At 47.4% G+C, this 26,943-nt stretch overlaps 1 protein-coding gene across 2 annotated transcripts in view; it reads right to left on the bottom strand.

Moving 5' to 3' along the window:
* The window catches only part of HDLBP (high density lipoprotein binding protein), a 39,154-nt gene that overhangs the window by 9,640 nt on the left and 2,571 nt on the right, over positions 1 to 26,943 (bottom strand). Inside the window, exons 1-18 of one of the 2 annotated variants that reach the window (XM_058812613.1) lie at positions 15,750 to 15,796; positions 11,560 to 11,627; positions 10,881 to 10,993; positions 9,913 to 10,067; positions 9,238 to 9,453; positions 7,407 to 7,613; positions 6,451 to 6,666; positions 5,430 to 5,636; positions 5,119 to 5,226; positions 4,484 to 4,588; positions 3,974 to 4,052; positions 3,183 to 3,322; positions 2,801 to 2,905; positions 2,394 to 2,507; positions 1,979 to 2,065; positions 1,677 to 1,808; positions 1,137 to 1,355; positions 83 to 304 (exon numbers count right to left, since the gene is read on the bottom strand). In XM_058812613.1, the coding sequence (XP_058668596.1) occupies positions 83 to 304; positions 1,137 to 1,355; positions 1,677 to 1,808; positions 1,979 to 2,065; positions 2,394 to 2,507; positions 2,801 to 2,905; positions 3,183 to 3,322; positions 3,974 to 4,052; positions 4,484 to 4,588; positions 5,119 to 5,226; positions 5,430 to 5,636; positions 6,451 to 6,666; positions 7,407 to 7,613; positions 9,238 to 9,453; positions 9,913 to 10,067; positions 10,881 to 10,956 (2,388 nt within the window). In that variant the 5' untranslated portion in view covers positions 10,957 to 10,993; positions 11,560 to 11,627; positions 15,750 to 15,796. Of the gene's footprint in view, positions 1 to 82; positions 305 to 1,136; positions 1,356 to 1,676; positions 1,809 to 1,978; positions 2,066 to 2,393; positions 2,508 to 2,800; positions 2,906 to 3,182; positions 3,323 to 3,973; positions 4,053 to 4,483; positions 4,589 to 5,118; positions 5,227 to 5,429; positions 5,637 to 6,450; positions 6,667 to 7,406; positions 7,614 to 9,237; positions 9,454 to 9,912; positions 10,068 to 10,880; positions 10,994 to 11,559; positions 11,628 to 15,749; positions 15,797 to 26,943 lie in introns of those variants that run through there. The other variant, XM_058812612.1, reaches the window with a different exon arrangement.

Below are 26,943 nucleotides of genomic sequence, written 5' to 3' on the forward strand. Positions count from 1 at the left end.
AGCAAATGGTTTTAGGATAAGCAGGTCCTTCATGCTGGCTCATTACACCTTGCAATAGTGAGAGGCAGGAAAAAGTTCATACCAAGTTCTTGATGAGGGCTTCCAGCTCCTTCTGTGCTTCTTTGACAGCCTCCTCTGTTCCCATGATAGTGATCAGTTCCTGGTCTTTGTCCTCAGAGGTGGGGAAGATGATGCGGGCCCCCGTGTTGTCCCGCACCTTGCGGATGTTGCCACCACCCTTGCCAATAAGGAATTTGTGGTACTCTGGCTTTGCACGGAGGTCCACAGTATAACTCTTTGTTTGCTGAAAGAAGCCAGACACCCATGGAACATGTTAATATACAGAAAATATCACCAGCACCAACAGTCAGCATGTAAATATGTTACCTGCAGAGTGCTGCAAAAGCAAAGTAGATGCAGCTCACCATTGAAAGTAAAAAAGGTATACAATATATTAAATTAAAAACTCTACCCCAAAGATGTTCTCAGGGCCAAAAAACCAACTGTACACTCAGCATGACCAATGAGAATATGAGCAGACGTCCCCAGAAGGGTCTGACCTGCACAAAATGCAACACAATCATTTGCTAACGGCTGCAAGCCAGGCTCCCAGAGGCAACCAACCAATTCCCATGGAGAGCACGTTCACATGCTGACCCCAGAAAGCTTGCTATTAAAATGACTGAGTCAGTCAGCCACAACTCAGAGCAAGGTCTTGTAACCAAAAGCTCTCAAATCTGAATATATGCAGTGAAATGGGAGAACTGGAGCTGAAATGCAGAGATCAAGAAAAAAGTGAAGGAGATCTACAGAGTAAAGTGCTTCAGAGAAGTGCAGGTACCCAGGAATATTCAAACCACAAAAGCAAGGAGCCTTAACTCTGAGTGTATCATCAGTCTGCCCAGAGATGCATTACAGACAGTTCTTCTGCCCATGAGAGAAGAATTCATTGTCACAAGGATGGAAGTCATAAATGTATGACTTTTAATCACCCAAACTGTATTCAAATCCCTCAAAGAAGGATTTGTTCTATTGACATAAAATCCTTCCATGCAGACAGAGGGAATCACTTCAACCTCCAGAAACAAAAAGCTGGTCAGACCAACGTGCTCCATCCCCTGTAAGGCAAGGCTCACCTTCTCCTCTGCCAGATGTAGCAGCTGTTTCTTGGCTTTCTCCACATCCTGGGCTGGGCCCCTGATGGTCACAGTATCACTGCCAGAGCCCTCTGTGGGGAAGTGGATGTGGACTCCACCACATTCCTCCATGATGGAGCGGATGAAGCGGCCTTTGGCGCCAATGAGGGAATTGTGGAGTTTGGAAGGAATAGAGACCTCCACCTCTGTGATGTTGGCCTAAGCAAGGACAGTATGGGATGTTAGTCAAGCTATAGCTGTGTGTTTGCACAGACTCTGCTTGCCCCCTAACTCCCACATTGCCAGGAGCTCTGCAGAGCTAAGTGTCAGAAATGCCTGACCACAGGGAATTGGGATTGGCCACTCCTAACACACGAGCAGCCACAAACTTCAGCTGAAGCATCAAGAACAGATTGACATCCATATTTGTCTCCCCTCTGCCATGCCTCACTACAAGCACTTCTCTATTTATGTCTCTTGTAACTCCTATATTTATGTTTTCAAGTCCCTGATCTGGCACAGGCCAGCTGTTTCACTTACCAGTTCCTTTTGGATTGCCAGAATTCTGTGACGAGCAGCCTCACAGTTTGCTTTCTTGCCCGTGATAACAATTGTCTCAGAGTTACTGTTCTCAGCTGGGAGATCTATTTTGGTGTTGCTTTCTTCACGGATCTGCCACAAAAAAAAAATTCCAGAAAAATTATTTGACAGGTGTCCCATGTCAGAAAAAAAGGCCTTGGAGGTTTTATTTTGCATTACCAATGAGCAGGGGAGACCAGTGAATGAGATTTCACTGTAGGCAATCATGGTAATGAGCAGCAAAGAAAGGAAAGATATCTCACCTTCTTGATGTTGGCACCTCCTTTCCCTATGATGTTCTTGTGGAATTGTTTGAAGATGGGAACAGAAATAGAAAAACTGTTTTCAACCTAAGAGAGAAAGAAAGGGAGAATTGAAGATTACACCATCCTGGCAAGTGAGACCCCACCCCAGGAATTTGATAAACAAGCTTCTGACAACAGGCTTAGACCCAGTGAATTCTTCATATGGGACACTTCCAAGAACAAGCAAGAGATGTACCCTCTCCTACAGCCCTTAAATAACAGGTATTACTTGCCTGCTTTCATACACATAGAACCATGTCCACAGTTCCCTCATCTTGAGGTGTGTCAGCCCCAGCCAAACCACTACAGCTCTCCACTATTCCAGGGTTATTCAGGCATGGAAGAGAGAATAGCAGACAGAAGTGTCCCTTACCAGGTCTGCCACCATCTTTTGCATGTACTTGGTACACTTCTCCACTTCGTTTTTGGGACCTCTGAGTTGGACAATGTCACTCTTGTGTGCAGGGTCTGGGAAGTTGATGATAACCTGCAGGAAATGGTCACTTAAGGTCAGCTCAAACAAATATAATGATTGTCATGTCAGACACGTGCAAAGGTTGGGGAGATCCTGCACATTTCCTTTGCCATCTGGAAGCAGGTAACCATGTCAGCAGTCTCTGAACCATCTTCTCACATATTTTAGATGTATGAGCACTAACAGATCAGTTAGATATTTCTCATGCTCACAGAGACACTACATTTATGACTTTACTGATCATGTGTCTATTACCCAAGTAGGAACTATGCCCTCTGAATCCCTCCTCTCCTGGAAAGCCTTACCTCTGGGAATTTCTCCCGGATCTCCCGGATCCGCTCGCCCTTCTGCCCAATGATGGTCCGGTGGAATTTCTGCTCGATGATTAGGTCCTTGGTGCGTTCATTTTCCTGTGGAGAACAGAGTTTACAAGGAGTGCTCAGCAGGAGAGCCACATAATTGTTATTACCAGTTTGCTGCCCAACAGCTTGCTGATCATCAATGTTTTTCCTCCAGATATAATTTATTTTAGGCTGACAGAGAAGGGATCCAAGGGAATAGAGGAACTTGCAGCTGTCACAAGATCCAAGTGCTCAGTGGGCCAGGGGCACACACCTCTACCAGCAGGTTACTAGGGAACACAAGAGCTCAAACCCTGTGACCTCCCAGGCATCACATCCCACTAACCATACGGGAAGCGAGTTCCAGCAGCTCTTTCTTGGCCTGTTGGACCCCCTGTGGGTCTCCTTCAATTCTGATCAGGTTGCTCTTCTCATTGTCCGGGGGAATGCGCACAGACACCTTGTAGAGGTCCTTAATCCTGTTAACTGCAAGGCAAGGGCTGTGGTGACACACTCTGCTAGGCACCATTTGGAAGCAAAGACACCTTGACTAGAGGCTTTAAGAAGTACATCAGCCTCTGAGGAAAGGCCAAGGGGATGGAGCTGAATCAGGGGAAAGTGCCTCTTTCCCTTTGGATCTGCAAGAGCAGATCCATGCTACACAGGAATCTGTACAATTAAACACTATGGCATCTAGAGGCAATAGTTCATTTGCCAAAGTGAGGAATCTGTTTCTTCCCCAGACACCACCATATTTAGACTAGAAGATGCTCATTCATTTCTATGAAATTCTCTTTTTGGGGAAAAACTCACCATGCAGATTTCTACCCACCCAAGTGAGTTCTAAAATGAAATTCACATAGACGAACTTGAAAAAAAGAAAAAAGACAACTCTCTAACCTCCCCAAAACACAAAAATTCTGCCAGGACACAGCTAAGTAATCTGTTCAACTTTCCAAGGCATTAAAGCCATCCCAAGGCCTCACTGCCCATTTATCTTCTTGTGCCAACTTCACTCCAAAAGGGCAGAGGCAATGTGATGGAGGCAGCACCCTGGCTGAGCTGCAGAGCCATGATATGATAGGCTTATGACAGAGAGTCTGAGTTGAGGAAGGATAAGAAAGGCACCCCACTTACTGTTAGCTCCGTTCTTGCCAATGAGGTGTCGGTGGAATTTGTGGTCGACATTGATTTCTGCATAATCCATCCGGTTGATCTACAAAGAATTGCACAGGGCTAGGCAGGGCAGGCCCCCTCTGCTGCTGCCTGTGCCCACTGCCAGTGCAGGCACTGACTCCAGCTGCAGCTACAAGCACTCCTCCTGCTAGTGAGCACAGCAGAACACTCCTCTGCTTTGAGCTGAGAGCACCATTATTGTGAAACATTTAAAGAGACTTAAATGCCTCTCCAGCTGTGACTGAAAGAGAATCTTTCCTTCTCTGCATCAAAAGACTGAAGATGTGCCCGTGATTTTTTAGGAAAAGCTTCATAACCAAGGTTTTTGTTCACCTGCCACACAACTTGCCTTCTGCAAGTTCTGTTAAGCCTGTGAAGATACCCACAGACATGAGCTACACTTCATCTCTTCTGTTTCCCCACCTTTCCCCACTTTCTTTTTATACAGTAGAACTAGCACCAGCAACTTACCAGATCCTTAACCATGACTTCAATCTGTTCCTGTGCCACATTCACATCTTCTGTAGGTCCTTCCAAAGTGATTTTGTCTTCTCCTTCAGTGAATTCGATGTGAACCTTGACACACAAGGCAAGGAAACCAGTAAGAATTTTCCAAGACACAAGTCAGGTCAATGCTGTCTGTCAGGCCTACCATCAATCCCTTCCACTAAGGGTACACATGATTTCTGAAGCAGGCAACCTACAATTTTGGTCATATTGGTGTCTAGAGCACAAAGTTTTGGTGCTGTCCTGGAGTCTGCAAGGGCTTTGGAGAAATTGCTCACCTAGCCCTTCTCCAGATACCATCTAACTCACAAGGGAGAAGTCTCATTGAACTCAGAATTTCCAGGTCTCCTACTACATCAATTCTCCAAATACTAACACATAAAGCTTTCTTTGAAGGACTCAATGCTTGAAAGTAACATAGGATGGAAAGAGTTTGAGGCAGGAGAATCTGGTTGGTAGCTCCCTTGAATATGATGAGATCTGTGTCATTTCCTCCCTGGTTTTATCCATACCAGAATACATTTCTCTCTCTACAAAGAGTGATCTGGATTAAACCACATTCTACTTCAACTGGTGCTAAGCTAATAGTTCATCCATACCTTTGGCATCTGCTGAGTTATTTTGGCCAGGTTTTGTCCTTTCTTTCCAATGATGAAACGATGAAGCCAAGAGGGGGCTGAGACCGAGGAGACGGTAAAACTGTTGGCCTGAGAGACAGAGAAGCTGTTGATGGACGGACTGCAAGAGGCCTTCACAAAAATTCACTTCCAATTCCCATGCTGCAACCTTGTTATTGAGTTCCAAGCTGCAACTCTGACAGCCTGACAGAGACCACCCCCCTCCATCTGTCAGTGCCTAGGGATGTATTTTTGTGGGGCTTTCAAAGGAGCCTGGCCCATTCCATCAGTACCTTTGCATAGACTTCAGTCAATGCCTGCCCAAGCTTTTCAGGCTCGCCTCGCAGTATCACCGTCTCCGAGCTACTGTCAGTGGGTGGGATCTCGACAGAGACTCCAGTTTTCTCCAAGATCTCCTGCAGGGAATTACCCTTGGGGCCGATGACATACTTGTGCTGGGACTTCTTCACCTCCACAGCGATGGTAGTAGTCTTCTTTTTCTGTAGGAGCAGAGGCACTGGAGCATCAATCACAAGGGAGCAGGGAAGGACAAAAGTGAAAGGAAGAGACACAAGATGCAGTGAAGCTCAGCACCCAGGAAAGATCAAAGCAAAGGTGAGCACAGGAGTTCTGCAGTACCCTAGAATCTTTGGGACCTGCCTACAGAAAGCCCTATTCTCAAAAACTGACAGGTGAAATACAAAAATTTTGTTTAAGCTCCCTGGGACAGTACATGGAAGAGACCACATACACACCCCTGCCCTTGCACAATGCCCAGCTGTCCCCAGGCAGTGCTGTAATGCAACACCACGCTATAAGCTGATTATCTGTGTTGAAATTCAGACTGGTACAAATGCAGACGTAACCATGAGGAAAAACAGACCAACAACCCACAACAAGGATATTCACAGTGACACTAGCAATGGAAAATAAACTGAGGTGAAATTTACTTTTCAGCAACGTCTACTCATGTAACAATTTTGATACTGTCAGTTGGCCACACTGTAGCCTTCACACTTCCCTCCTTCCTTTGCAGCACCTGTGAAAACATGCACCCAGAGCGCTCTTTGTGGTCTGCTAATTTCCATTACACAAAAAAGCAGGAGATCTGTCACCTCCCCAGCAGAATCACCCCAAGTCCCACTCTGCTGAGCAAGGAAATGGTAAGACCCAGGTCCATGTACTGCAAGGGCTGCTGAGCAAGAGCTGACACGAGGAGAATACAACTGAGGGATGCACAGAAGTAGAACAAGAAGGGAAGAGGGGCTGTGAGCAGGTGAGGGGAAGATGGGAAACTTTAGGGACCATCCATACCTTCTCCTCATAGATCTTCTTAACACGAGCCACAGCCTGGGCCAGCTGCTCCTTCTCCCCTGTGAAGACTATCTCTGTCTTGTTGACGCTGGGCGGGGGGATGTTGATGCGTGTCCCTGTCTCCTGCATGAGCTCACTCACCAGCTTGTTGTAAGGGCCAGCAATGAAGGGATGGTACACTTTCTCCACATCCAGCCTCTCCACGGCACGCTTATCCTACAGGAATCCAGAATAGCCCTCAGGGAAACTGCTGGTGATATTACATCTCTGCCACATACAGCTGAATTCCCAGTGCTGTCTTGCTTGACACTCTAACCCAAGCACCTTTCCAGTTTGCAGGTTCCACTCCTTTCCATCTACCAACACTGCTGTTCTTAATTTAGGATATTCGTCTCTAATCTCTTGTCTTAGCTGGCATCTAATGTGGTTCACTTCAAAATATGAAAAGTGCTTATCTGACTTCAGAGATGGACAAAAGGGACAAGCAGAAGGTGCAGAACCTGGAAGCAGTGCTCAAACAGCCAGTGGAATGGTGTACATCTCTGTTCAGACTAACAGTGTTACCATTTGTAGGGGGGTAGAATATAAAGGTAGTATAGAAAGTAATCTTACCCCCTAAAGAGTTGCAGCTGGGTTAATTTTTAAGGATTAGGAGCTGGCCTGATGTTAACAGGCCACAGCTGTAGCAAATAGGAAGAGTGTTATAAAAGAGTGGATTGGTTGGTTGAGGGAACTGGAGTCAGCTGGCTGCTGTGAGGACAAAGAAGAGTCAGTGCCTAGGGGAGCTGCCTACAAGAAACATCAAGGGGGTACAAAACTCTGGCAATATGGAACCATTGCAATGTAATGACAACAACCACTGGCTGTGACCATGGTGGCTACAAACATCTAATGTACCACAGAGAACCAAAATGGCCCTTCAGATAACAACATGAGAGATCACAGGACTGAGGTACCTGCTCAGCAGAGATAAGCAAGATCTCGTGTCGGGCCTTTTCAATCCCTTCCTTAGTGCCAGTGATCTTGATCTGGTTGCTGGGGTCATCTGGGCGGGGGATCTGGATCTTGGTTGCAGTTTTGAGCTCCAGGTCCTGCAGCTTCTCACCATTCTTTCCAATGACAAAGCGGTGGTGCTCCTTGGGGATGGCAACTGTCGCTGAAGCCTGCAATACAGAGGCCAAGGATCTGTGAGAGCCCCTGCCTGCACAGGGAAAGCTTTTCAGATGCTGCTTAGTGCTACAACTGAGGAGTAAACACAGTGTCTTCCAGCACATCCATCTAGCACAAGACTGACACAATGCCAGAGGAGCTGATCTAAAGTGCCTGTATTCCAGGAGTCTAAACCCCACCATTCCCTAAAAAACCTTCTGTTTTCCCAGGACCAACACTCTGAACAAGCAAAAGCCTTCAGGCACAGATGAGGAGGTGTCTATGCTCCACTGTCTCAGTCTCTCAGCACCAGAGAGCAACTGGGATGACAGCTCTGGGGTAGAGTTTATCTGAACTCTGATATCTGCTGCCAAGGCTACAGAGAAGAAGACATAGCCTGACTCCTAGGAAACTGAAATTCAACACCAGAAACTTATTCCAGCAGGCAGACAGCTCAACTATGCTTACCATTACTGAGTGCTAAGGTGTCTTCAAAGCAGCACACACTGCTTCAGGGACTGCTTCTCTCTTGAAAAAGAGGGGTTCCCAGAACTTTTCTAAATCCAGTATTAAAGGTCTGGCTAACAGACCTTTAATAACAGGGATTCCTGACTTCTGCCCTCTCAATGAGTTTTTACTGACCTGAGAGCTTAGGATTGCTACTATGCTCTTGATCCCAGGGAATATGTAACTATTAACTAACTAGGCACTTACAATTCAACCTACAATGGAAAAAGTAATAAATCAAATCAAAACCAGATCACTTGGTGTGACTCTTCAACTTCCTGTCCACATACTGATGCCAGCCAAGCCTAGGAGAAGTTGCAACACAGACACACCTTTCAGACCTGGGGCCATGTAGGAGGGATATGTGAGGACATGTGGGGCATGGATCTGTGGTAGTACAACCTAAACTATTTTTTCAGATGCACATTATGTAGAGTTTGTCCATTTTTCATCCCTCTGGCAGGGTATGACACATGGGCTGAACAGCACTGAGCAGGCATGGTATTAACTACTGCATTAACTACCTTGGACATTACACTTTAAAACACAGCGTGACACCAGGCTATGATGGATCTTAACAAGAAGTACCATTTTGACAATGAACTCAAGAACCTGAAAGTAAGAAATCAAAATGCAGAGGACTGAAAGGAGAAGCAACTGAAACAAGCAGTCTGTAATTACTTACCAATGGGGCTCAAGTTACATAACTCAGAACCCCAATATGAAACTTCCACCATTTGGCAGAACTCCCTCTTCTCTACTTTTCTTTCTCCCATCCCTCCACATTCTTCTCTGAAGGACTTCAGAGAAAGCACCACTCTGTTCTCACACACCATGAATTTTGTGTGAGGGGCCTGTACCCTGCCAGCACCAGCACCTCAGCACAAAGTCACAGGTTGAAGACTCCACCCTTCATGCAACACCATGGCCTGTAATTAGCTTTGAACCCTATTTTAAGCCTCATTTCCATTCCAAATTGCCAACTGTATGCTTTGAAAATATATGGCAAAGCTGAATTAGTCATCTAATAACACCTCTTTGGCTTATAAGCACACACACCCAAGGGTCTCAAAGCATTCAGGAGTCTTGGGGAGGAGCAAGGATCAAGTGAGAACAGTTAGCTGCCCTCACCTGAGTCTGCAGCCGAGCAACAATTTCCTTCCGAGCCTTCATGACTGCTTCCAGCTTGCCAGAGACCATGATGGAAAGGCCCTGGTCCTTTGCCAGAGACAGCTCCAGGTGAGCTCCTGTCTTCTGCATGATGTCAAGGCAGATCTTGGCCTGCTCCCCTTCTCCAAACTGATTCATGTCCTTGTATTTCCTCTCCTCCAGCGGCACGTGGAACACCTGCTCAGCCACAGACACAAAAAGAGCACAGCAAGCTGTCAGTGTGCTTTGCCTCACAGCTCCTCTCTCTCTCATGGCTATGCAGGACTTTGGTGGCAAGCTGACCTCCCAGTTTGTGCAGCTGTGCCCAGGGAAGTGCAGGAGCACTTCAGCAGCTAGTCTGCCCCACACTGGGACTCTTCCTACAGGGGGATTAGCACTCACTACAGGAATTCTGCAATCCTCCCTCTGGGCCTGCTTCAGCTATTTGAGGAACAGGGATGCAGAGCTTCTTCTGGACAGTTTTCCAACACATCCCTCCCCTCCAGAGCAGTCCTAGCTCTCAGCTGCAGTACCAGGGTAAAATACAACAAAGAGGCTGACTGATATACCAAGGATTTCATACTCCAGGGAATGCTTCACTTCACCTACTTTGGGGAGTGGGGAAAAGACAGGAGATAAGACATCCACTACACCAACCTGAGTGATGACAGAAGCCTTTATTGGTCGAATTTTGCTCCAGGGACCAGCAGGTTCCTGGGCAGCTTCCAAACATGGTGCTTTCTCAGGGAGTGGAGGGAAGGCTTCCTTGTAGGTTGGAGGATCATTCTCTTCTTCAGAGTTTAAAGCTGTAACTGGAGTAAAGCAAATAGGGCAAATGAGTCACTTTCCCTGCAGAAATGCCCCTGTTCACAGGCAGTGCAATTGTAATTAGGCACCACTAACAAGGGAGAGCAAATGGCTTGTGCCCTGCTATTAATCCTATTACAACTATGCCTATGGGGCTGCCAAGTCTGGAGCACGACTGACATCAGCACAGCACAGACTGCAGTGGATGCCACAAACCACCAGCCTTGTTTGAGCTGGCACAGGGGGTGCAGGGAGTGAACAGCACCTTATTGCCAACTCTGTCAAGAGGAGTTCAATTAGGGGAAAACAGGCTGAGCTGAAAGAAGTGAAAGGACCAAAGGGTGCAGGTCAGAAGGGGATAAGACAAATATCAGCCCAGGGAAAAGGCAGAGAAGGACTATAGTTAGGGCAAAGTCTAGGGAAAGCCTGTATGGCTGTACATTATGTGCACTGAGCCATACCAAATGGGGCAGCTCACAGCTGGGAATGGACGCCAAAATCCACCACAGAGTCAGTTTGCATGGTCAGTGACCACGCCCAGCACCTGGCTGAGCAAAGGGTGGAAATGACAGCCCAGCACACTGATCCATGAGGCTCTCATGTAGCTCAGTGCCCCACTCTTGATGTGCCCCATCCCAGGGCTGAAAGCACTGCTAGCCAGAACTCTCTGAAGCGTTCAGGCCCATCTGCTCACAGTCTTGCACTGTGCTGCTGGGGGTAGAAAGCTAGTCTAGTAAAACACTAATTCAGGAAAGGCAAATGCACACTTTTAAGAGGTCTGTGTAGTCTGGATCAAGAGGCACATGACAGGAACTCACCTTTCACCTGCTGCTGGGCCAGGCCGCTGCGGTGTTCAGCAAAGCTCTCCTGGGTCAAAACTGCCACAGAGCTCATTGTCGACTTCCCACCCACACACAATCCGGGTATGCCACTGGGAGAGATGGAATGGCAACAGTATTACCAACAGCCAGGGTGAACAAAGTCAGTCCAGGAAGACAAAGTATTTGTTACTGAGCACTCTTCCAGTCTTCCTCTTGAAAAGCACCCCCAGGGCCCACTGACTGCCTGATTTTCTTGTTGGAACAAGAATTTTGGGGGGATATTCCTCCCTACACAGTGGTCACCAAAACCAGAGCTCCTCCCTAAGAAGGCAAAGGATGTGTAACCTAAGAAGGTCACTGGAAAGGGGGACTCCGCAAATTTTTAAAGCATACTCTAATTAACTTAGAGTACAGTCTCATTAATCTATTAATTATTAATGGTGTCAATTTTTACCTTAGTAGGTGAATGTCTGGACAGTCAGTCCAAGACCATTGTGTACCCCTACAGTTAAAAGAGAAAGGACCCAGGAAGCTGTTTCCTCTTCATGAGAAACTTATTTAGGTGCCTGACTTAGGGACACACTCAGAAAGCCACTCTGACTAGCAAGCTCAGCAGCAGCAAGATCTTTAGCTCCCCAAAATAAGAACTTACCAGCTAAATGGTGTACAAACTTACCAGCTAAATGGTCAGTAGCCAGAGAGTCCGTCCTGTAAGCTGCCTGTTTGTCAGCCTGCCAGCTTTTGCTGTAGAGAAAAAAAAAAATAATTAAAATAAATAAATTAGGTCCAAGACAACAGAAAACATGACATCCCTGTTACTATGATATCCAACAGCACATTGCCTGAAGGTTTCAAAGCTGCACCTTACCCAAAACACTCATACCCAGCTGCATCTCCCCACACACGACACCTGTCATATTTTACTAGCTGTGGCACTATCTACTCAAACTTCACAGCAGGAAGTCTGGAGTAGTTACTCTTTCACCACACTGGCTACAAGAGTAGCCATCCAATATCAGGCAAAAATATACTCAGTTAATAACAGATGTTCAAAACATGAAATTTCAGGGTTGCAAGCAAGACCTCTAGTCAGAAGAGACTAACAACCTGAAAACCTGCCAACAGCACTGCCATCAGTCACAAGTTAGGAATGTAGTTCAGTGGAGCTTGGGTGAATCAACACAGACATCCTCACAAACCAAGGCAAACACTCAGCTGCTGGGCAGTCCAGCTCTGCAGTTTTTATTGCAATAAGATCATGCACCAGGCACTAAATTCTGTCTCCAGGCCTAAATCAGAAAGTTTGAAGAAGAAAATTTACACTGGTTTACACGGACTATTTTAAATGTGTACAAAAGGCAGAACCAGGAAGAAAAATACACTGCTGGGAAAGGATTTCCATCTCCTGAATCTGGATCTGCAGATTTATTGAGAAAGTGCTTAGAAATACAAGTGACAATGTAAAAGTTGGTACAGTACACACACTGTCAGTTGTACAATATCCACACCCAGAGTTCCCCAGAGCTGCTCTGTGTGCTTCTGCAGAGCTGGAACTCTCCTAAAACCCAGTGCCTCTGCCTGCTCATGGGACAAGAGGCTGCTCTCCCACACACACCCTGCAGTGCTGCTTGGACCGTCATCTGTATAGCAAACTTGATTGCTTTTCAGGAAAGTGACAGTTGCCATCTCTGACATTCCAATATGTTTGAAAAGGCTCCCAAAACCAGGGTCACTCCTAAAAACATAGTGTTGCTGATGGGGTGTCTCACGTTATGCTAGAGCTGTGATGCAGTAAAGGGAGGCTGATGATGGCAGAAGGAAAGGAGGGAAGAACAGAGAAAACAGTGATGCAACAGAGTCATCCAGACCTGATCTGCACCTCAGCCAAGGCCATTGTTTTCCCCTACTTCAACATGCCTTGAACAGGCAGAAGGCAGCACAAACTGTGCTGTCAGAGCAATAGAGTTAATGCTGCAATTAATCCAGGAATGAGGCAGCAGGTACTGGGACAGCCAGTCATGCTGCTGAAGTACAGCTGCTGCAGCAATGCAGATCTCTGCAAGGCATTTGCTGTGCACAGAAAGGGTGGCTAGCAACCTGATCTTGGAGAAATCTCCTTGCAGTCCAGGGTTACACCCCAGTGTAAGACATGGTTATGTGTCCATGGTACATGCCTGTGCTGCTCAAGCTGCTGCAGATCCAGGGAAAGCAAGTACTGCCATGGCACCTGTTCCAGACTATCTCCCCAAGACTTGCAGACTCTGTGGCAGCTCCAGCAGCCCCTTGGGTCACTAACAAGGGTGCCACCACCTTGTGGCAAGCTCCAAATGAAGGCAGGAGGGAGAGGCGTGCTAGACATCACAAACAGCTGTCAAGGCCTGGCCAGAGCCTTGCTAAAGGCACAGATGTGCTTATAACTCTCATTTCTCCAGAAAACACCACCTGGCTGATCTTGCATGTATTTTTCTCCTTAGAGGAGGAGGGTAAGGATAAGAAGTCAGTGAGCAACACCCAATATAGCACCTACTTGAAAGACACAACCTCAAGGCACAGCTGCTGGTTTCACTGTGTACACAGCAGCTGCACAGATCCTCCTTCAGCCTCCACCTCAGAGAGCAGCCAGACATTGAATGCAGAATCAAAGGGCAGCATTTATCCATATGAATTTCTGCTTCGTCACCCATACAAGAAGCTAAGAACAAATACTCCTCATCTCCAGCAATTCCAAGCATCTGGTATATTGTAGGCCTCAGGGATTCATCTCTGGCCAAAATCAGAGGCAGCCATTAGAATAGTATTTTAAATGTAACATCAAAATCAGCAGTTTAAGCACTGCATTTGGATCTTACAGCTCCTTGCCTTCCCACTTAGGTTTGAAACTAAGGCTACAGCTACGTCATGCCAGCATGGAGCTGACTGGGTCAACAGGTTTCAAACTGCCTGCTTGATACACTGCCTGTAGTGCTGGCCTTGTGCACCAAATAAAGTTACGGAAGCCTAGAGTACATTTCAATAAAGAGAACGAATTCTCAAAGAGAAACATCCTAAAAATAACCTCCAGCAATGGCCAGACCTAATCACACGGGAAACATTTGTATGAAGAGAAACAAAGGTAAAGTCATGAGTTACACTGCCAATACACGCAGCTCTTGTGGACGGAAATGTCAGTTACATGTTATTTAAAAGTATACTTAATACAAACATTATTACTTTGTTAATGGCATGCAGTGAGAACCACACACAGCAGCAAGGCTTGGCTGGTTGTGGTAGGCACTGTGCTCTGTCAAAGGTTCATCCAGGACAGGGCAACCTCTTGGTTGATGAGTGGACACGTGAAAATACTTCTTTTCAGAAAACCGACGGGCTCCCTCAGACTGGAGGCCCAGGTCCCCTGGTTTGGAGGGGATCATGCTGACAGACAGCTGCTGCGTGGCAGAACGCAGTCTCCCTTCGCAGCGATTCCCGACTTAATGCATCACAGAGTGCAACCCGACCGCAGCCCTGGCCGCGGGCAGTCCTGACCCATCCCCCATGTTTACTCTTTCACCAGCGCCGGCCCCGCCGCCGCGTCTGGCCCCGGACAGGAGGAGCCCTGTGGCGGCCCCGCCACCGAGGACGTGCACCCGGCCGCGTCCTGCTGGCCGGCCCGGTGGGGCAGCCAGAGACGGCGCCGCTCAGCGGGGCTGGGACAGGGGCAGCGCCGGGGCAGTCGGTGCCCGGAGCCCACCCAGGCCCGCACCGCCGCCGTGATCCCCGGGGCAGCGGCACGGGGCTGCCGGTCCGCTCGGCCCCGCCGTGCTCGGCCGAGGGGCGGGGGAGCCGCCAGGCCCCGCGGGCCCGGCCGGGCGGGCGGCGCCGCCAGCGCCACCTCAGCACTGGCGGCACCGGGGGCGGGGCGGCGGGGCGGGGCGGCGCCCTTAAAGGGCCCGGCGGGCCCCGCTGTCACCGCGCCCCCCGCGGATCGAGCGGGAGGGGGCGGCGGGGGCGCGCCCAGGGCACCGGGACCGTGCGGGAACGGGGTCGGGGCGCGGCCAGCGCCACGGGGCAGCTGCAGCCCCAGGTCCGGCAGCCCCAGCCGGCCGCGGCTCGGCGGGTTGCAGGCCGGGGGCGGCCGCATCAGGCGAGCGGGGGGCAGGAGCTCCCGCGGGGCCCAGTGACAGCCCCGAGCGCGGCTCCGCGGCCGCCGGAACGGTGCCGGTGGCGGGCAGCGCGGCGGGCACGGCCGGCTTCGGGCCCGGCGCTGGCACCTCCCCCCGCCGACGGTGGCCAGGGCGCTCGTCCTTCTATAGCCACGGCAGGAGGGGAGCGCTCGGCCCGCGGCAGGCTGGGCTGCCCGCCGCCGTCGCTCCGCGGGCTGACCAACACCGGACGAGCGCTCGCCTCTGGCCGCTTTGGCTCCTATCGGAATCAAACCCTAAGACGGCCGGGAACGGCATAGAGCCGCCTCGTTCTGCGCCACTAACCCTCTCCCACCAACGACGGGATCCATGCCGTGCCTCGGCCCGGCCCGGCCGCCCCCTCCCCAGGCAGCCGCGGGGCCCGGCCTCCCTATCGGCGTGGCCCCACTGCCGGCCATCCGCGGCAGCTGCTGCCGGCCGGCACAGCCATGCCACCGGCGGCCGAGGCCGCGCCGCGGGGCCAGACTTTTCCCCACCTCCCGCCGCGGGATGCCCTCCCTCGCCGGACTTTGCCCTGCCCGGCCCGGCCGGCGGGAAGTTAGCGCGGACTTTGCAGGCAGCGCCGACACGTCGGCGCCCCAGGGAGGATGCAAGGCCGCCTCGGGCCGGGCCGGGCCTCCCCGCCAGCCTCCACGTCGGCGCCGCCGCGGCCGCGGCGGAGGGGCCGCCCCCGTCCCCCGTGACTCACTCCGGCCGGTGCCCGCTCGCCCGCCCTTCTGGAGAAACGGAGCGCTCCTGGGAGAACGGCGCGGCGCCCGCCCCGCCGCCTATATAGGCCGGGCCGCTGCCAATCCCCGGCCCGCACGTCAGCGGGACATGCCCCTTCCCGGCGGGGCCGGCCCGCCACGCGTGCCCTGCGCTGCCGGGGACGCCCCGCTGCGGCCGAGCGGCCCCGGAGCCTGCGGCTCTGCTGGCGGCCCCGCTCCCGCACGGCCAGGGAAGCGAATCGCGGCTGGCTACCGCCCGCTCTGAGCCCTCAGGACCGCGCCGATATCCGCGGTACAGGCCCTGTGCACCTTCCGTGCAGATTCACAGCGGAACGCGCCTCCCGACCGCAGCCCAGCGGCAGCACCGAGCCGCCCGCGGGCCCTTACCCAGCCCCGGAGCTCAGGATTACCCGCTCTGGGCAAGCCCGGTATCACGCAGGGTTAGTGAGCAGTGGCTCATGAGGGCTCCGGTCAGCCTGAAAACCACGGCTTAGTGAAGAGAGCGAACAGCTGGGGCTCCTGCCAGGTCCCGCAAGTGCAGAGGGACAGCGAGGCCCCAGCCCCGAGAGGCCCCTTTATCCACCTCCTCCTGCACACACTGTCAGAGCAGCAGCTGCCCGAAGGGAGGCTGCAGGCAGGCAGGAGGGGCAAGGTAAGGGCAAGAGTACAAAAAAAAAAAACCAAAAAACCAACAAAACCATAGAAAACCCCCAAAACCACAACACAATCCCCCAGAAAAATAAAATTAAAAAAAAAATACCAAACCCACACCCCTCTTCTTATTCCAATCTTTGGGAAGAGTAAAGGAGGGGAAAGGCCAGCCAGAAAGCACAAAACCCTCCTTTCCTGCACAGAGGATGTTTATTACTTTGTGCAATATAGATGTTTTTAATTACTAACTCTGCACCCTCAGGGAACCAAGGAGAAAACCCTGTCCCATTCCCATCACTGTAAAAATGCATCCAATTTGAACTGATTTTTGCATTAGCTCATTTTCCTACATGGCATTAATCTTTCTCATAATTTATAACTTACACTTAGTGACTGGTTTTCTCATTCCCACCTTGAGAAAGAGCACTCCCAGATCCTAGCAAACAAAATGAAAGCTGCTCTGTGGAGCTCTGACCACAAAAATCTGAGGTCTTTGGGTTAACTGCTTTTGAGTACACGCAGTAAATTTTAGAGATTTCATGCACTGTATTTATGGAAACATGGATGGTATTTAGCCTTTAGTAAAATTACTACTTATTAGTAAACAAGAGTAGATTTCTCCATTTCTCCTCTTTTTATCTTATGGCTGAGAGGACATCATCAAAACACTTGAATTTTTTGACACATACAATTTATAGCTATAAATAAAGATACACTTGTGGGTGAAATCGGGAAGTCTGCTGAACAGAAAACAGTCATCAAGACTAAACTGACACCACGGCCAGGCACCTCTGTGATCTCCCCTAGCCCAGATCTCCCCTCAAAGCCTGTTATCTCTGGGAGGATGCAGGAATCCCACTCCAGGCATGGGGATCTCCACAGAAAGCAGTGACCACTGCTGCCACGTCATGACTGCTGCAGGAGCTGGCTCTGGCTGCTCTGGCACCAAGCACTGGGCTGTGGATGCCACCAGCGCCCCTAAGCCCCCCAAGCAGGCCGGTGCCTGCCAAGGCATTTGGGGGTTTATGTAAAGGCAGAGCTCCAGGGACCTGGGCACACCTCAGCAACTCCAGACTCTGGGCAGCAGCTGCAGTGCAAGGTGTTGTAATTTGGGACTCAGAACCTTGCTTAAGCTGCAGGATGCTCTTCAGGTGCTTTTGCTCCCTCATGTTTATCTCCCCAGTGCAAAGCTCCTCTCAACACTAACTTCGAATTAACTCTAACATGAGTAAGTACCATGATCCCCTGAGCCAGGGAACCAGAAAAGCATCACAACCTCCAGCCTACCAAAGCACCAACACTGTTCTCTCTCAGCTCCACCTCATTATCTGGTTTAGCAGGGGCCCTCTGTGGGGACAAGACACCTTGTGCCTCTGGGACAACAGCATGGCTCTCTCCTGCTTTCTCTACACAGTGCTGCTGCAGCCACGGGTTGCCAGATCATTATGGATTTCTTGCTTCTATCACAGCTTCCTCTCCAGGTCTGCTGAAGAGGCAATCCTCCTCTGCCTGTTGCTCTTCCTTTACTTGCAGTTCCAAGTGGTGGGAGGGAAGTCTGCCAGTCCCAGAAGCTACTGGAAGGCCTGGAGCACCTGTGTGCCACCCTCAAATAATGATTTCTGCTGAAGGAAATGTGTCACAGGCTGTTCTCCTTAGAGGAAGATCTTCCACAGGGAAAGAGGTGTGTGTATGGGGGGAAGAGCTCACCTTTCCTCCTACATTCAGTGCAACGTACTGTGCATGGACAAAAACACATTTAGAAGGTGCCAGGAGGCTCATTTCAACCTCCTGCTCCCACCAGCACATCAACCATCCATGTCCCATCCCATACCTTTTCTTCAATGAGGCTATGGAGTGTGGGTAGAGAGGGGTTTGCAGGGATTGCTTCAGGTCTCTTCTGTCTACTTACTTGATCAAAAATCTCACATTAAAAAATAAAAATACACTTGTCATGGAGATGTGTGTAAAATGGCTCCTCTACAAGCCAGGTGCAGGAATTTTTGGTAGCTGAGGGGAATGGAGACAGAAGAAGGTACCCAACCCCTTGACAAACCTAACTTACCACGCCCCCTCAAGCAACCTGTATTTTGGCAGCATTATAGGCCCCAATTTCATGATTTGTTGGAATAAAGGAAAAAGAAGCCTCCCAAAGAGAGCATCAAAGGGAGGCAGAAAGGGTAAAGGATTGGGCACTGTGTAGTTTCCATGGCTTATCAGAGTGGCAGCTCTTATCACCAGTCTCAGGGAGGACACAAATGGGACCAGCAAAAACATCAAACACACAGAGAGATAAAAGTAACACTGAACTGGTTTGGGGCTTGTTTTTTTGGAACATGTGTTCACCCATGTGAAGGCAAGGCTGAGGAGTTAAGAAGCTTTCCATGATCACTTCAGCCCAGAGCTCTTGGGAAAGGGAAAGTGCACCTTAAAGTACTGGAGCAAAAAGGCTGGTCTTTCCTGGCACAGCCACCCTCGGCTGAGCTGGGATTTTGAAAGCATTTCTTCTGGCCTATTCGTATTTTCTGTTGTTATAACAGAGCCCTATTTTTCCTGCCAGAAACCAAAAGCCTTATTTGGAAAGCAACCCAAGTATGTTCCAAAGAGTGTGTGCTGTGATTTTATTTCCTGTTAAATATAACTCCAGATTTCTAAAACTGTACAAATAAGCACCCTTTTTGTACTCTGGGTGCTTACCCCACACCCTCAAGTCAGAGAACACCACAAAAGAGCTACCCCTGAAAGCATCCATTGCAGCACATCCCCTGCCAGTGGCATTAAGAGAAAAGGGTTGGGGGTAAACTTTGCATCACACTAGAAAAAGCAAGCAAAAGAGGATTCAGGATGCAGGGCACTTGTATGGCAGGGAGTACTGAGGGTCCCAGCCAAAGCAGGATACGTGTCTGAGCTCCACAGCTATCGCTGTGGCAAGCCAGGGGATCTTCCAACAGAACATTGGCATTTCTACAGAAAAGCTCTGTTAAACTGAAGTTTGGAGTCAAACTATGTGGATAGTTCTGCTAAGAGAATAAAAAAAGTTTCATCATAAGAAATGATTGAACTGAGTCCACATTGCTTATGTCTCTGAGATTAGTTTTTACTTATTTGCCATGAGGAAGAAGAGTTTCAGGGATGTGCAAATCAGACACCTATCTTCCCCATTCACATCAATGCTGGGAAGAGATGATTCTGTAGGCTAAATTCTACCCCTTGGCTGTACTTAATGCAGCTTCCATCATCTTCAGAGGCCCACTGTAAATACCCAATTAGAGAATTAGAGGTAGAAAGAGAAAAGTCTACCCAAGCCTAGACACTAATCCCAGCTCCAACCACTTAGTGATGCTGTGAAGAAGAGAGGGTGGTGGAAGGAAGATGAGTGACTGTGTGTGTTTGTCTCACACAGATGTGGCTGGTATAAAATACAGGGTCCCAGGTGGGTGCAACACCACTTGCCTTTCTCCTGGTAACCTACATTGTTTATTGAGGGCAATGCTCTTGCAGGAACAGAACAGCTGACTGGATATGGAAGGAAAATGACAAACCTCAGCAGGCCTCTCAGGCAAATATGGGTCTTTAAAACTGACAATAAAATTATGTAACCATCAGCTAGCAAAGAATATAGACACTGCCCTTCCTGGGCTATGGCAGGGTGCTCTGTAACAAGGGGCATGCAGAATAGGCAGGAAGAACAGGAGCAACTTACTGGTGTGACAGAGTTCTAGAGTGAAAAAGGAGCATCAGGCTTCTGACTGCAGAGGGAGGAAAAGCTGCTGGCTTTACACAGGGACACTGTGAGAAAATCAGATTTAATGGAAAAAAAAAAAAAAAACAAACAACAAAAAACCCAGTAAAGAGACTCAAGCTCTGCTCTTGGATTTGCTGCAGATTTGGTGAATTGACCAGCAAATGGTCTTGGTTGGCCTGGCTGTACACACACAGCATCTTGATTTTCTCTGTGGACTCATTATTTCATTTCAAGTTGTTCAGAATGCTGTGATCCTTGGATGTCAGGTGCTGTGACAAAACAAATGCCTTTTCAGAGATCAGAAAGAAAAAAAAAATAAAAATCAATGGACACTTTAATAAAATCAATTCAAAAGCAAAGCAGAAGGAAGCCACAGAGGACCAATCTGAGTCTGCCCTTCCACTTGCACTGTGAGAGAAATCTGGTTTAACATAAACATGGCTTTCAAGAAGTTGCTAAGGAGTAGAAGCAAATTTCAGGCTCCTGGCCTTGGGGACCCAATAAACATTTTCATGAGGAATAAACATGAGGGATAAAGTAAAATACAGTATCTTCCAGTTTCACAGTAAAGCAAAACACTGGTTTGACTCAAAACGGAAAAAGTGATTCAGAAAACAAAGATTCCAAATATATTGCCTGGAAAGTGGGAACAGCACAAAAATCACAGAAATTCAGAATATCTGGCAACACATGGAGGTCAGAGACTCTGGGGCCTGCTCAAAGCAGGGTCAGACCACGGCATTCAGGGCTTTCCTCACTCAGGTCTTGAAAACCTTCTTAGCTGCACAAACTTTCTGGGCAACCTATTCCAACACCTGACTATCCTTACAGTGAAAAAAGGTTTCTTAATTGCAGTTAGAATTTCAATGTTGGCTTTTTATGCTGATGTGAAATTGCTTTTTAGTTTAAATTACCAGCACACTGTGTGCTTATCACTCCCAGGTGCTTTCAGAGTGGTGTTGCAGCACTGCTTGCCATTCTACACTGCAGAAGAACAAAAATCTTCCACAATCAGTGAGTTGAGAGGTGCTTTCCAAAGCCTGCTAATATCCCAGCTACCCAAGAAATGAGCATTTTGGAGATACTGCAGAACAAAGCATGCACTATTTTTTTTTTCTGTTCTTCAAATGGAAACTTTTACTTTGCTCTCCTTTGGCCACTGGGTTGAAGTTCTTTTGTTTACCTTTCAGTGTCTCCTGATCTCTCTCCATTGGCCACTGCAATATAAAATGAACACGTGGCAATTTTTTTTAAAGAAATGCTGCCAGCAACTCTCATCCACTCTACACCACCTAACTTGAAAAGGAAAGGAATTTGCAAGCCCTAAAATTACCTTTTTACTATATTAACTGTCCTATACTTAGAAAATATGAAGTCAACTAAGTCCCTGAGCCCAAACCTGTCACCAGACCCACTAAGACCCTCCTCCAGCTACTCTTAACCTAATATTTTGAGGGCAGAATTTAAATACTTGCTTACAGCAGTTTATAAAGACAACAACAACCACTTCTTTTCATATTGATTGGATAAATATATACAGAAAATAATGAAAAGAAAAAAGAACAGTGGCAAACTAAATGAGACCTCCCCAGTGTCACTTTTCAGGGGAGGAGCAGAAAAATTGCAACTTAAGCAAAAATGTAAACAGGCATTTGGTTTTGTCCACTCTGTTTGGGTTCCAGTTCTTTTTAATCTTGCTTAGCTACTTTGATTTGAGGTATTATATAAAAAAAAACCTCAGCAAAGTTGTTCAAGGCTCCTTGAAAGATTTTAAAGATTCCTTAGTTCATAATGTTTATTGGATAACGAAGAGAAGAGAATGCCAGAGCTCCATTTTTATAAACTTCTATGTGCTCTGGTATGTTTTGCTCTGAATTCCAGTTTCCCAAGTCACATGGCTTCAAGAGAGTCTCTAATTCTGTAAATTTTATTTTTCTTTATTTCTATCTTTCAGTTGAAATAAGCAGCTTGAAACTACAACCCAGAAAAGTGAGCATTATTATGACAAACAAAACACTTGAAAGAATAAGAGCCTGATACTTGCAGGGAGGCTAGTGCTTTGTTTGGAGCAGGACAGAACTATGTAAAAATGAAAAAACCCACCTTTAGTTTGGCAACAATTCCTCTGAAAAAGCATTAAAGTAAATATCTGATTCCAACTGGAAAAGCAATGATTTCCACTTTGGCAAAGCAATGCTCAGACCCTCATTATTTAAGCACTGCCTTCCCTTTGTCCTATTCATAGCACATGCAACAGGGGCTCAGCATAACCACAGACAAGCACTAATTCCTAATCTCTACTAGGCCAAGCAAAAGGCTCTTCATGTGTTAGACAGAATTACATCACAGTGATCTAAACTGACAGTGAAAAACCCAGGCAGTCTTCCCTTCCAAATTTGCAAGGCCACTCTAAGCCTGCTATGAAAGGAGAGAAAGACAGATAGGGAGAACTCAGAGTAAAACTATTCCCCCTAATTGTTACAAATAATATTATTTTACAGTTAAAACCTCTTTTCATAACTGAATCATTCCCAGTTCTACCCTGCTCATCTTTGGGCTGAACTAGGACAGGACATGAACCATTTTGGGTACAATTTTTTTGTTTTGATACCTCATGCTGCTCACTCCTCCACCCACTTGGAATGGTGTCCTGAGCAAGATGAGTTTTCAAATAAAATAGAGGGGTAATGTTTCCTAAATTTGCAAGAACTTCTAACCTTCTGTAAATACTCACTGCTTGCTCTCATTTTACCCATAGCTATGCTGCAAGCAACAGAGCCATCTATTCAGGATTTTAATCAAACTCTTTATAAGAGCAAGAGTTTAAAAATCACTTTTAAGCTTTTTCAATGCTACATAACCAGCTCTACTTTTAAGCAACCTACAACTTGCTATTCTCCAGACATTCCAAGGGTCCTTCTAAGACCAAACACCTGAATCCCAGCACACTGCACCAATGCTGAACTATTCATTTTGAAAACAAAGGCATATGCACTAGCAGGTCAACCATAATATATTCCCATTCCCACTCTCACCCTGTCTGCTCTGAGAGTTTTCTTTCCAGTTTTTCTTTCAACTGCTCCAGCAAAGGTTTACATTCAACTTTATCACTGGCAAAGAGATAAGAGCAAACTTACTTTCTCCTGAGCAATGGAAACTGCTGGAGCTGCTGTACAAACAACAGGACCCTGCTCTCCTCTTTCAGAAATGCAGAAGTCAGGCAGTCCAACCATCTCCATCCAGTGCCCACTGGAGACACAAAAATGCCCCCCAAATTCTGGGGCAAGAAGTAACAAGCCCACTGCAATTACTCCTAGCCTCCTCCCCAAAATTGGCTTTCCCTGGCTTGGCCTTTGTCCCTGCAGTGGGGAAATGTTAATTCCATCCCTTACTCTCTTCCTTTTTCCTCATTCAACCCATGTACCCATCCCATGCCTGAGGTTCCTCTTCTGGCCACACAGCCTGCCCTTGGCTTTGTTTGTCACTCATCTTTGGCAAATATCCAGTTTATTTTGTGAAATATCCAGTTGAATTGTCAATGCCATAAATGCAGGGATAGACAAAAACACAGGACTACAAAAAAACAGAAGAGAAGAAGCAAGTGATGCTACAGCAGGTGGTACCACCTGAATCCAGCTCTGGCCATCAAGGCAGTCAGTGTTCCTCTGAAAAGAGCCTCTGCAGATTTTTACAGCAACTTGCAATAAAACCTTTGAAATACCAGTCAACCAAAACCAGCATGGGTGGGGAAAAGGGGACAGGGGAGCGATGCCCATGCTGTGTGCCAATACCTGGCACCAAGCCTGAGATCTGAATGATGTAAGGAGATTATTTGTTATCCAATCCTTGATGAGAAACACGCCAGAGGTTACCTTTGTGACAGTCAGCCATACCTGCCTCGTGGTATTTACTGGGAGATATGATACCAGTAACCTTCCTTTGAGAGAGACCTCAACAAGCAGCTGTCAATTCAATAACACAGAGAAGGCTGGGTCCTGCCTCCTCCAAACAGGATTGCAATAGTCATAACACAAAGGGTTCCAAATCTCTCCTCCTTAAATTCCAGTTATTTGCTGGGATGTTGCTGAATTCAAAGCACACAATTATCAATTACCATGATATGATGACTCCCAGAGACTTTTCTTCACAAGTATTTCTCTTGCAGGTAAAAGATGTGGCATACACACAAGTTATATATGTGTGGATACTTTTACCAGAATCACACTGACAAGTTCTTTATAGAATTCTGTTTCTTGGTATTGCTTTGTTTCCATATTTGAGGTTTTTTTTTTTTGTTGTTGGGGTCTTTTATTCAGGGGGGAGGGATGGGTGTGTCTCTTTTCTGTCATCAATGCTAAATAAATCTATCTGTTCCATCCCTAAACTTCTCCCAAGTGGTTCTCTCATCACTGAAAAACTGTCAATAAAACAGCAAAACTGTGGCTGGAAAACAGCTCCAGACACTGCTGTGGGGTGTAAGAGAATCTGGTACTACTTCCATTCTGCATCAACAAGTAAATCCATTTTATTTTGCAATTAAATTAAACAACATCATTTAAGGGAGGTCACAAATATGCCTGTGCTATTCAGTCCCCTCAAAGGCAAAACTTTTCCTGTGAGTCACCATTTCTTTGTGTCTTGCAGCTACTGAACCAATCCCTTCCCTTCTTCTAGTGCTGTTTTTCCACTGAAGTTAAACTCGTTATGACTTCCTCTAGATGAGCCTTTTGTGGTTTATCTTTTCTCTCAGGTTTCTCCCTGTTTTTTTTCCTGCCTGCTGCTTTGCAAGGGCTTTTTTTGTGCCTCTAGCTGGACATAACTCCTTGCTCCAGCCCCTGCTTCCCTTGTGCCTCAGCAGCACAGGCAGCTCCCCCAGGCCAGGCAGCTGTGGCCAAGGTCAGCCCTCTGCACCCACAGCAGTGCTTACGTGTACTTCAGCTACTCACGTGCTAATATAGCCAGGAATAAGTTGTAAAATATCACTGAGGCTTGAGAGATCTACCAGATGCAAGATTCAACAACACAGAATCAGTTGTGAGAGACAAGTGAAGTCTAGCAGCAGGATTAAAGTATCTGTATTATATGGCAGCTGCCACAAGTGATTCCTGTACTTCTGCAAGACTGCTGGGAAAATATCAGAGCTTGTGTAGGTAGAAACACCACAGATCATCACCTAAATGAAGGGTAAATTAAGAATTTCAGCTTTAACACACCTTTTTTATGAAAAACTCAGAACACTAATCACAGCCTGATTACTCCTCCTTGTTGCAATTAAAACTTTAAACACATAAATCCTTTAGCAACTCAGTTTTTCCCCTTGCTTTGGTTGGAAATTTTCCTCCTCGTTTATTGATAAATCTTTTTCCAACCTGACTTTGTGATTTCCTCCCACTGAAGTCACACTATGAGTGCACAGAAGGAAGATCTGGAAAAAGATCACTAAACTCATTAGGCATTCAGGACTTATCATTTAAGATGAGAATGCAAATCACAAGATTTTAATAGACTGTTTATATTCTAAAAATCTGCTTACTTTTAAAGCTAAAGGGCAAGTAAATACAAATATAAATATAAATGCAAATTTCCCAGGTGTAATTCCACATCCAGGATAAGCTAGTAACCCAAAATTGTTCTTCTAAAGCTAGGAATTTCTAAAATGGAAAGAGCTCTTGAAACAAGCTCTAGATTCTTGACTTAATCACCAGTCCAGCATGAACACCTGAAGGCCAGAGACCACCTCCAGGTGTCCTGAGTCCTCTGCAATCCCTTCCCCAAGAGGCCCTCCGGACCAGGGCCCTCCCTCCCACTCCAAATGCAGCCTCACAGGCCACAATCAACACCACACACCCTGCAGGAACAGCTTCTGGACCAAAGGCCTAGAAAAAACAATAAGAAAAATAAAAAAACATGAGCAAAGCCCAACAAGCTACACAATAGCATTCTGCTTTCAAAGGTAGGGTAATTAGGAAGAGGAACAGAGACTTAATCCTGCAGCTGGGGTTTATTTTCCTGCCTGTTCTTGATCTGTTTTCATATTTTAATACAATAACACCTACTTAATTTCTGCACAGACTCATGCTGCAGAAGTTCTGCAGGCCCTGGGCCTCTCACCACCATGCTCCTGGACAAGTCAGGCTTGTTACCTCCTGGGTGAACACACCTTCCTCAGCCTGCTTCAAAAACCCTGCTGCAACTTCTTCAGTGCTGCACAGAATCCCAGAATCACAGATTGGTTTGGGGTGGAAGGAACCTTGACCACCATCCAATTCCACCCTGTGTCATGGAAGGGAACCTTCCACTAGGCCCAGTTGCTCCAAGTCCTGTCCAACCTGGCCTTAAACATTTCCAGGGATGGGAAAGCCTCCCCTATTCTGAATATCTTTGTCAAGACTGTAACAACATTCCCCTTAGGGTTCAAAACACCCATGGGAACACTTGCCAGTCTCATTATTTCACTCTGAGCTTTATTTTACAAGCTCTGCACAATACAGGCCTGAGGATTTCCTTCTGTAGAATTCTTGAATACAAAACAAAATTGAACCATTGTTGAGTGACTTTTTTTTTTCAAAGAGAAACATTTTCACATAAATATGATACTGTACAGAAACCCACCACTGGAATTAACAAAAGCCTCCCAGTTATGGTAAGAGAACCATTCATTAATTCATTCATAAGGCAGGGTTTAAATTGGATATTGGGAAGCAGCATCAGCCACCATCCCTGGAAGGGTCTGAGATGTTTGGATGTGGGAATGGTCAGTGCTGAACACAGCAGTGCTGGGG

This window comes from Ammospiza caudacuta, chromosome 11 (genome assembly GCF_027887145.1).
Source record: "Ammospiza caudacuta isolate bAmmCau1 chromosome 11, bAmmCau1.pri, whole genome shotgun sequence".
NCBI lineage: Eukaryota > Metazoa > Chordata > Aves > Passeriformes > Passerellidae > Ammospiza > Ammospiza caudacuta.